General features: G+C 36.7%; 1 protein-coding gene across 2 annotated transcripts in view; it reads right to left on the bottom strand.

The window, feature by feature from the left end:
• Nucleotides 1-5789: 5789 nt before the first annotated feature.
• SLC5A8 (solute carrier family 5 member 8) overlaps nt 5790-11295 on the bottom strand; it is a 51020-nt gene continuing 45514 nt past the window's right edge. For both annotated transcript variants that reach the window (XM_032493544.1, XM_006193344.3), the window contains 2 exons: nt 9959-10038; nt 5790-9690 (listed from right to left, as the gene is read on the bottom strand). In XM_032493544.1, the coding sequence (XP_032349435.1) occupies nt 9972-10038 (67 nt within the window). In that variant the 3' untranslated portion in view covers nt 5790-9690; nt 9959-9971. The remainder of the gene's footprint in view (nt 9691-9958; nt 10039-11295) is intronic.

The following is an 11295-nucleotide window of genomic DNA, read 5'->3' as shown; positions in this document are numbered from 1 at the left end:
AGTTCTGGTAAAAGTCCTAACTCTGCATCCTGGTCCTTGAAACTGGCCACTCTACTTACACAACATTTCTTCACCTCAGTATCAACCTCTGTTCTAGCCAGGATCCCCTCACATCCCCCAGAAGGGCAGATTCTTTACTCCTTCCAAAGCTTTGCTTATACTCTCCCTCCATGCACCACACTCCCTAGCAAAACATATTTCCTCTCTTTGCCTATTCAGATCAATCTCTAGCTGTAGGGTCTCACTTGAACATCAACTTTTCAACAAGTGTCTCCCAACAAGTTCTCTTCCCGGAATTCTCCTATTGCAATCTGCCCCACTCATTCAGACAATTTCCCTGTGTATTATCCCTCAGCTAGTTAATGCACGAGTATCTGTCTTAGAGCCTCAGAGAGAGCTTGTACGTGATAGAAATCAAGAACCCATCTTCCCCTCCCCCAATGCCTAACAGAGTGTGATGCCTACAGTCAAATTTTTAGTGCTTAGAGCATGCAATCAATGTAAACTCCCTTTCCTGTAAACAAGCTTCAGCATGAAAGAGGCAAATGTAAAACCTCAACTGCATACAATCCTCTACCTTAGTGAAGAAGTTAAGCCACTCAGATCGAAGTCCAGCTATTTTTTTCCCAACAGGAACATTTGTAATTTCCCCGAAATGACCATTGACTGGTTTTAGACACCAATTTTATAAAATGTTTAACAAAAAGTTAAGGAAACTTGCTCAATAATGTTTTTATGACTTGAGTGATTTTAAATACTTAAAAGTATTGGATTTGGATCCTATTAACACCCCAGGAGGGAGGGGTAAATAGGAAAGCTGTTATCAGTGGGATGCTATGCACTGCTACACTCAGCTTGCCTACGTGTTAGCCCTCAAGGAGGTAATCTTCAACGTTCATGAATTCAGACCTCACCTATTAGGAAGCTGTGATCTTTTGGAAGCACTGAGTTCCAACATGTAAAGCAAATCCAGCAAACAAACAGAGGAAATATTCAAACCATTTTAAAAGGAATCATTTATATACAGTCCAGTTTGTTTTTTCTACTAACACAATCATCTAGCCCAGTAGTTCTCAAACTCCAGCATGCGTTAGAATCACCTGAATCCTACCAGCACTGTTTCTGACTCAGCAGGTCTAAGGTAGGCCCGAGAAAGTCAGCTGCTACAAGTGCCCAGGTGATCTTGATACCACTGATTGGGACCGATGCATTGAAAACCATGACCTACTCAGTATTTTGCCACAACTTGAAGTACTTTAATACACTCTACCATGCAAGCTGAACTTAGTTTTATCTGACTGTATAATATTTTAGAAACTTCCACCTTAGTGAAAAGGTAGCTGTGCAGCGATTTCAAATGGTAGCACTTATCAGTTAATCATATCCTTCAGTACAAAGCACTGTCACTGCAGGTTTCTAGCTGAGCAGAGAAGAAACTGGGCGTTTCTTAAAGGCCTGGGTCAGGACCTCCACCCTGACCTGCACGTTGTATCAGTCTAGAAGCCTGACAACAAATCCTCCTAACTCCATCCCCACCTTCACCAATTTAGGAGTAAGCTTACATCAATAATGTATGATAGAAGAAAAAATATTAAGACCATGGATTTTGGGGTCAGACAAAACTAAGCTCAGGTCCCAGGTGTATGACCTTGGACAAACGACTTGACGTCTCTAAAATGCAGTTACCTTATGAAGTAGACACAGTGGTACGCTGCCAAGATCCCCCGACTGTGAAGGACTTCTAGCCCCAGCCGAGGAGAGCACTACCAGCAGCCTTCATCTCGCTGCTCGCCTGTCCGGACTGCTTTATTGAAGAAGATCACCTGACCCAAGGCCACGCCCCTTCCCGTGACAGCCCACATCAACGACTAATTGATGCAGAAATACGAAAGCCTGGCCATCTTGGCTCAACTAGGGTTAACTCTGAAGGGTTCGCCTCACTTCAGAGTCTCTGAGGAGGTGGTCTTTGGACCTGCATTACAGCTCAGCTTCCACCCCTGCCCAAAACTGTCTGTTGTCTTCCTTCAACAGGTGTGGATGATAAAGACGCTCCCTGATAAACTTTAAGCACACTAAACTCCATCTTAGACTCTGCTTCCCAGGGAATCAAACCTGTGACGCTCATTTAAAAACAAAAGAAAAGGAGGATGAAAACGCTAAGAGGCAGAAATTGTATGCATTTGTTCATTCCAAAGTATTTGTTGGGCCAGAGTCTGTTCTAGATGCCAAGAATACAGCAGTGAACACAGACGGCTAAGTGTAAGGAGAGAGAAAAGCATTGAGACTGAAAGCCATTTCAAGCTATAGTATTGACTACTTGCTATAAAAAGAGAATACTACTTCTTCCTGTCCCCACTCCCCCACCTCCCTAGGACTTTTTTTTTTTAATTGCCTAAGCTTGTCATATTCATGTTTGGTTCAGAAACCATAAAATACTTGATTGTCAGTCTAAGCAGGTCTCAGCCTGTTCGAGGCTGATTCCCACATTGGTTTCCTTCCTTACCTCCGCGCTGCTGTTAACACTGCATTAGGTTGTAGAAAATTGTGAAGCTAAAGCCCTACTCATCTACACACTTCATACAACAATTTCTGTTTCTTTGCTTCTAAAATGTGGTCAAGTCTCTCTAAAGCCCCAAGGTCATATGCCTGCCCAGACACACCATTCTGGCGTGTATTTACCAGGGTCTTGTGGCTCTAAGCTCTAATCAGGAGATGGAGAACAGGTTTTGCGGTTTTTTTTTTTAACTAATCCCACAAACCTAAAGTGATTTGCTACAGCCATCCCAGGGCTCACCACATAGAGTAGGATTCAGAGACCCTTCCTCAGAGACTCATTAATATATTAACTCTCATCACTTCCTCTAAACCCTCCCAGCATCAGAAATCCATTTCTACTCTAGGGGGATGGGAATTTAGCTCTTACTTTCCAAGATATTTTATCCTTGTCAACTTAAGTCAACACTCAAAAGCCAAGAAGAAATCTCTTTTTTTCACTCTGGTATTTGTGGAAGCATCCCTTTTCTGAGCTATAAACATCAGATGCCTGATTATTTGAATGTGAAGAAGAGCTAAGGTGGTAATTAAATGCTTCAGGGAGTGGGGAAGATTATTGGTTAATTTTTCTGAATATATTCTTATTCTGAATATCACTTCCCCTGTAGATGGCCTCCTTGAGCCAGCCTCTTGCCTCACCAACAGCGTGTAAACCGAGATGTACCTTGACTCTCTCCGACCGTCTTTTGCACTTTTGCCTTTGCCTGGGTTTCCTGGCTTCCACCCAGCATAATATAATAATGCAATGCACAGCCTCAGCAGTAAGGTAATTCTGTGTATTTACCTTTCTCCACCTCCTTCACCTATCTCCTTTTGTTTCTCCATCTACCTCCACAACTGGCCCTATTTTAAATTGTACTGTATTTTGTCTTTATGGAAACATCATGTTTCCTACTCTGTCTGAAGTGTGTGAATAGAAGGCTTTATATTCTCTTTTAAACTTGAGATCTGTTTATATCTCAAGTGACTTTTCTTTGTAGCTTGGAGGCTTTCAATTAAAAGAAAATGCTGCACAGAGTGGAAGAAAATGTTTAGAAATTATATGTCTGATAAAGGACTTGTACCTTGGATATACAAAGAGCTTTTATAACTCAATAATAAAAAGACAAATAAGCCAATGAAAAATGGGCAAAGGCTCTGAATAGATATGTCTCCAAAGAAGATGTACAAATGGCCAAGAAACATAAAAAGATGTTCAGCATCATTACCTACCAGGAAACTGCAAATCAAAAACTACAGTGATGTACCATTGTATGCTCACAAAAATGGCTATAATCAAAAATGCAACTAACAAGTGTTGGTCAGGATGTGGAGAAATCAGAACCCTCACACACTGCTGAGAGAAATGTAAAACGCTGCAACCACTTTGGAAAACAGTCTGGCAGTTCCTCAAATTGTTAAGCATAGTTACCATATGGCCCAGAAATTCTACTGCTAGTGTATACTCAAGAGAAATGAAAACACATGCAACACAAAAACTTGTACACAGAGTTCAGATGAGCATTATTCATAATAGCCTAAAAGTGGAAACAACACAAATGTCCATCAATGGATGAATGGATAAATGAAATGTAGTATAGCCATACAGTGGAATATTATTAGGCCATGAAAATGAATGAAGAACTGATATATGATACAACATGGATTAACCTTGAAAACATTATGTTATGTGAAAGAAGCCATATACTGCGGTCTTTTGATTTTCATGTGATTTCATTTATATGAAATGTCTAGAATAGAAAAATCAATAGAGACAGCAAATATACTAGTGGTCACTTAGGGCTAATGGGGTTGGGGAAAATGGGGAGTGACTGCTACTGGGGTTTCTTTTGAGGGTGATTAAAATGTTCTAAAACTGTGATGATAGTTGTTCACACCTGAGAATATAAAAACCATTGAGTTGTACACCTTAAATGAACTAGCTGTATGGTACGTGAATTACAGCTCAATAAAGCTACTATACTGACTCTCTATGTACCTCAGCATTCATGTATTCAGTTTATAACAGATTATCTTATTTTGCACATTGATTTAAAATTTCCTTGTATGATGAATATCCCCTCATGTTGCCAAAGCCTACGTAGGACTCAGCAAATTAAGGGAATAATAATAAAAGAACTTCCAACAATGTGTGATCCATATTGATAGAGACGGGAGCCCCTCCTGCTATAAACACACAGAAATTCTGGATAAAATACCACAAAACAAAAATTTTAATACACAGTCAGACTTGTAAGACTGTAAAGGAGAATACCAGTCCCAATATTGAAAAGAAAATGGAAACCCTTGCAATAGTATCAGCAGATGTCAAGTAACCTACAGAGGTGCAGTCCTGCTGAGTTCTTATGTCCTCATGGGGACAAAGATGGGGTTTCTGCCTATGGAATGTGGTGAATTTAGAACTCTATTCCAAGTACCACCAAAAGCCTAAAGAACTGCCTCATTGATTAAAGGGGGATTTAAAGAAAGTTTGCCTCTATCAAAGTTTTGGATGAAAAACAGACACAGTACCTGAAGCATCAAACCTAAGTCCTGTGCCATGCAAGGATATAAGATAAAAATTGAGATTGCGAGCTTAAGAGAGGTTCCCTTGCCTGAGATAATGATGTAAAATTGGTTGAAAGCTATTGAAACAACTAGGGCACAGCAAAAGCTAATTTAAAACTTCTCTGTAGAGACTCTCTCTAACCAGAGCCAGGGACTCTCACTAGAAAAAAATACAATGCCTGCTGAAGATAAACTTCCAGTTAAAATGATCAGCTACATAAGGAAAGAAACCACCATGTGGTAGAGGAAGCAAATGGACAAGTAGAAGAATGAGCATCCGAGAATTTCAGGTAATATAACAATAGGAAAGAGCAATAAACATGATCAAAGTTATTATAGAGAGAAAAGAATGATTAGGAAAAACAATGAAAAAATTAAAAAATTAGGACTAAAAGAATAGGAAAATTTGAAAAAGCACATCCAACTCTAGAAATTAAAGAATAAAGTCACTGAAACGATACAAAATGGACATAGAAAATTCAATGGACATGTTAAGTAGCAGATTCGAAAACAAAAACAGCAGAAAATAAAATAAAAAATATATATATAAAAAGATGAAAACTACGAACCAGATTAGGAGACATGGGGATGAGATAAAAAGTTACAACATTCATCTAATAGGAGTTAAATAGTTATGGAACAGAGAAAATGGGAGAAGGGGAATAGTCAAAGAGATAATGGCTAAGAACTTTCCAGTATTAAATATGTTACCTTTATTTTCAGATCCAGTGTTAATGACTTCAGTGACAAAAGTTCTATATGTTTATTTTCTTACACTTTTATAATAGTAGGTAGGAAGAGTCCTCTATGTGGTAAACAGAGTAGAAATAATTTTATTTAAAAGCTGATAAAATTAATTATATTCAATTTGACATTTATCCCCCAAGAACAGACAATTGTAAAGACACCTGCAGAGTTCAATCAAGTAGAAAAATCCCAAATGCAACCATATTTCACATTACAATGCTCAATCCCCTCAAGTTTTTTCATAATGGGCACACAAATGTAAAAATGAATTTTACAGTGACTAAATTGTACAGTGAATTTTCATGTACTTTGTTGACTCCATATCAACAATCATTATTGGAAAGAACTCAGACTTTTCTATAAGAATCAACACAGAGAGTTACTTCCTCCATCTCAACCCTACCCTTGCCCCACATATCTACATTCATGGACAGACATTCAGTTGTTAACAATAAATGATACTTTCTGGGGTTTTAAAAAATGAAATATAATTATGAAAACCTTCATATTCATAGGTTGAATATTTCCTTCATCCTAATGTGTGTCAATGTTGGAAATCATGTTAAGAAATGAACCCTCTTAAGAGTTGTCTTCATAATTACTCACAATTCTGTAGTCCTTAAAATATATGATCATTATTCTGCATCATAACATTCCATATGCTATCAATACTTTAATCCTCACTTGTAGATAAGAACAGATAGAAGAGTCAAGGCAATTGCCCTAAAGGAACACAACCAAGGCGTGTGATTTCAAGATTTGAAACCTAACTCCTAGGGCAGAATTTCTTGAAGTCAACACTACTGATATCTAGGGCAGGATCACTTTTTGTTGTGGAGAAGAGGGCTCCCTGTGCACCATGGGACGTTTAGCAGCATCTCTAAATTCTATCCACCAGCTGCCAGTAGCACCTTCTTACCACCTGTGACAACCAAGAATGTACCCAGATATTTCTAAATGTCCCTGAGGTGCAAAATTACCCCTTGAGAACTACTGTTCTAGAGAGAATATACCGCATAAGCAACTAAACAGATGAATATACATGCATACTGTTTTACATTCTAAATAAAAATTTTTTTCCCTATGGAGTGTATATGATTGTTCTATAGCTTTCTTTAAAGTTTACATTCTTTCTTTTAGAATAATCCTGCTGATTTCTGATTTTTTAAATATTTCTATGGTACATATTTTTAAAAGGAACTATCTCCACTTCATTACATTGCAAATTATTAATGGTTCTCCTTTACTTAAAACTAGCAAATGACCTTTGTCTCAGATTTTGATTCTCAATCATATTGAAATTTTAAGTAACACTATTTGAGTTAATAAAGTGCTATCTGATCTTTTATGCTCACATTATTTCTGTGAGGTAGGTATGTGTTTAGTGTGAAGTTCCAACATTAGAGGAGATTAAGAATAAATTCAAGGTCATACAACTCTTTAGTAACAAAAAAGATAGGCAACTTATGTGGCTTTTCCTTCCCATTTGCCTTGTTGTGATTCAAAATAATTAAGAACATTAGGTTATTTAATTTACATTATATTAACATTTTACCTCTGTTTGATTTTACCCAAAGATTTAGCTAAGACAAATGATTTTTAATAATTAATATAACATAACTCTGATTTCTTAAGAATTCTATTTGGTAATCTTATGTTTTGTTTTGTTTTAAATTTTTTGGGGGGGTAATTAGGTTACTTTTATTTATTTATTTATCTTAATGGAGGTACTAGGGATTGAACCCAGGAACTTATGAATATTAATGCATGTGCTCTACCACTGAGCTATACCCTCCCCACTTAATCTTAGGTATTTATAAAAGTAAAATATCAATAATTTCTAATGTCACAAAGATATACTTTGTTAAAAGAAAGTGGACAAGAATGGAATTACTATATCTTTCATTAAAAATACGTTGCATAATTCCTTGGCAGTCAGATAAAAGAAAAAATTATTTAAATAACTTGATTTTGATTTCCAAAATTGAAGCATTCTACACACATGTGCGTTTAGAATTATTAAATAAATAACAATAGTTCAAATCACACACATGAAACAAATAAGATTGTATGTCCCTACTCATTAAAAAAATTATAGAAAGGTTTACAAAGTTTGCTGTATGCTTACAAATATATTGATTAAAAATAACAACTATACACATACAAAATATGTGAATATATCATTAAATTTAAATGTCATATAAATCTCCCTGCTTTAGATAAATGCTATTTTCTACTTTTTTTCATTTCTTAATGTTTTCAGTCGGCAACCTCTAAATGTACAGAGCATGCTCACCTAAATATTAGAAAATAAGCAAAAAATTATTTAATTATAAAATATTCAATATACCTAAATATTTCACATGTTATTTTAAAACAGTGTAAAGCTAAAAAAACCCAATATCTAATGTGTGTACTGTAGAAAAAAATAAGTTACTGATGAAAGTCTGTAATCAGAGTCTTAGCTAGAAATTTAGCAAAATAAACAAAATAAACTTTGAGATTGCTACTTGAAATTTTAAAACATAAAAAACATGGCATATATTTAGTAATTCCAGGACACTAAAGAAAAATAATAGTATTTGCCTTTGTAATTTAGCTCTTTAACCAACTGAAATACTAGAATTCAAGATTTCTAGGCATATGTACCTTTAAATTTAACTGACTGCAAGTTAGTTGACATTGGAAAATTTAGCTTAATAGCATTCAGTGGAATCAACCGATTCCATGGAGCTTAACCATTCTAAATTATGTAAATAGTCTTGGGTCACCAAATCTATAAGTACCTACATTGAAAGCACTTCAGTCAGTATAAGGCTCATGGGAGTTTATAGGCTGAGATGTGAACCAGGATCCAGGGTAGCATGATTCACAGTGGGTGTCTCAAGACACATGCAAGCCCAGATATAATTATGTAGGCAGTAGAGTGAACAGGAAATTAGGAAGGCAAGCAAAGGTAAAATGAACAACAAAACCAAAGTTCATGGGTCAGAAACTAGGAATGCAGATAAGAACCAGAGTCTAAGAAAAGCAAAATAAGCAGCCAATGGCCAGGAGCTCTAGATAACAAGCAAAAAAGGCACAAAAATACATGCATAGCACCAAGAAGGCCTTGATCACTGGGCCTAGATTCTGTCCCAAACAGGATGCGTCCTGAGCCAGGATCCATTTCAAGGTTTTTATGTGCCGTGGGCTGATAGGGTTGATGAGAAGCAAAGATCTAGACAACACAGACCTGTCACTTCATTGCTCCCTAAGAATGGAGTATGTGGTAGGAGGGAGAAATGTCCTTTTCAATATTAATTATGATTTTGGTGAACCCCAAAATGTATATGTTAGCACCAAATGCATGGAAATATGTTTAATAATGCCCAAATTTAAGAATATGCTTCTGACCATCAAGTATGTGTATTTACCTTTTAAGCACACATGAAGTCACAACTTTCATAACTTTCACAAGCTTCATTGAAATAAAAGAGAGAGGGAAATGCTGATGTTGAAACTCTTACCTCCAGAGTAGCATCAACTAGTGAGTGTAGTAAGTAAAGTCAGGACTTCGCTTTAACAAATATTTATCCCCCCAAAGATCTCCCCCCAAATGCTCATGATAAACCAAACCAAACCAAACAAAACAGAAAAACCTAAACCTGATCCAATTATGTTAGAAAACACAGAAAACTGGGACACTGTTTAAGATCACTTAGTGTCACAGCTGCTTCACAAACGAGTCCCACTGGTCTTGGCACTTTGATCTGTGCAGTTCAATTCAATATGGTTGAAGGCAGGATTGTCATTTCCGCCATCTTCTATTGGATGAGATTTAGTGTTTAAAACTTGCTTCTTCTAAAAGAAAATGTTAACATGGTGATTAGAAAAAAAAGTGTTAACTCATTCAACTCTAAATAATTGTTACTACTGATTTTCTTTCTCTAAATCAGCTTCGTAATCTACTGAGGCAGAGAAAAACCACAGAAACAGATCATTTAAGAAAGGAAGGCAAATACCTTCCTTATCATCAGAGTTTGAAAGAGAGTCTGAGGACTAACTAGTATTGTATCCTGGTGATAAAGGCACAGTCTTATTAATTTAAGGAAAAAGAAAGCCAGCTCACTTTCTTAAAGATGTCAAAATTGGATGTAAAGTCCTCTTTGGTTAGTAGGAATCTGCGGTCTACGTTCTGTTTTCTTCCTCCTGAAAAACATACATTATTTATGTTGTTAAAAAGATATGTGCATCTCCCCAGCGAAGGTCCATCATACAGGCGTTTAACTTCATTCTATGTACTTACAGAACCACAGAGCAAGAGAGTCTATTAAATAGTGCTAGAGAGTTAGCTCACCATTTCCCTTCCCTCAGTCAGTCTCAGACTCTGCAAGCCTCTCACTGTGATAAATACGAGTCTAATCTTTAAAGATAAATGAGATGCCTCCATATAAATGGAATATAGTAAGCCAACTGCCTCATCTGGTGCCCAACTAGAGGAAGAGTCATCTGGCCCAATACTGGTAGGAAAACTGGTCTACCAATAAAAAATCAAACCATCTGCCTCTGCTTCAGATAGTGAAGCTGCCTTTCCTCAATTTGGTGTCTATGAATATAGATGTGTGTAAGAAATGCAGGAAATTGTGAGTTGTTGAATAAATCATTTAAATGCAAATCACTATAAAGTTAGGTACTTGATCCAAACTCTCTTCCCTAAAGTTCTGCTTTACAAAAATTACTCTTTGGTTTAGTATTTTATTTGTGGATCAAAGAGAATGCTTTGAAAACTGTGTATCTCAATAAGTGGTTCTCCAAATACCTCTATCCAAATCACCGAGGGCACGTACTTAAAACGCAAGTCCTCAATAAGAAAACAAAAACAAAAACAAAAACAAAAAAACTGCAGGTCTCCAACCTGGACTGACCCAGTTAGAACCTCTGTGGGCAAGGCCACTGAATTCTAATTCTTACCAAATTTCTGAGGATCCTTATGTGTTCTAAAGTTTAAGAATCACCACTTTCATACAAATACTAGAGTTTTAATTATGGAAACTGCTAATGTCCTGGAGATGGGTTCAACTTTAAATTAATTCATTCAACACTGCTGACTGCCTACCATGTACTAGAGACTCTACCAGGTGCTAGAGGGACAGAGATGAATAAAACAACCCCTGCACCCATAGCTCATAGCCTACTTAGGAAAATATTTACCCTACTTTACCAACGAAGAGACACGCTCAAAGCGCACAGTACATGGCTAGGGGAAGCTGAAATACCAACCAAGTCTGTTTAGCCTAAATTCTTACATATTCCTAGAATTGTACAGTAGCTTTTAAAATATATTTCCCAAGGAACATCAGGATTTTGTTTCTAGATTTTGTTTTTTTGTTTTTGGTAAGGAGCTCACTGCTACTGTGGAGTGGGAATAAGTCATATAAAATTAATGAAGTGGAAATGTTCTTCATC

The sequence above is a fragment of the Camelus ferus genome, chromosome 12, assembly GCF_009834535.1.
Source record: "Camelus ferus isolate YT-003-E chromosome 12, BCGSAC_Cfer_1.0, whole genome shotgun sequence".
In the NCBI taxonomy this organism is placed as follows: domain Eukaryota; kingdom Metazoa; phylum Chordata; class Mammalia; order Artiodactyla; family Camelidae; genus Camelus; species Camelus ferus.
This window is presented reverse-complemented; position numbering and strand designations above follow the sequence as displayed.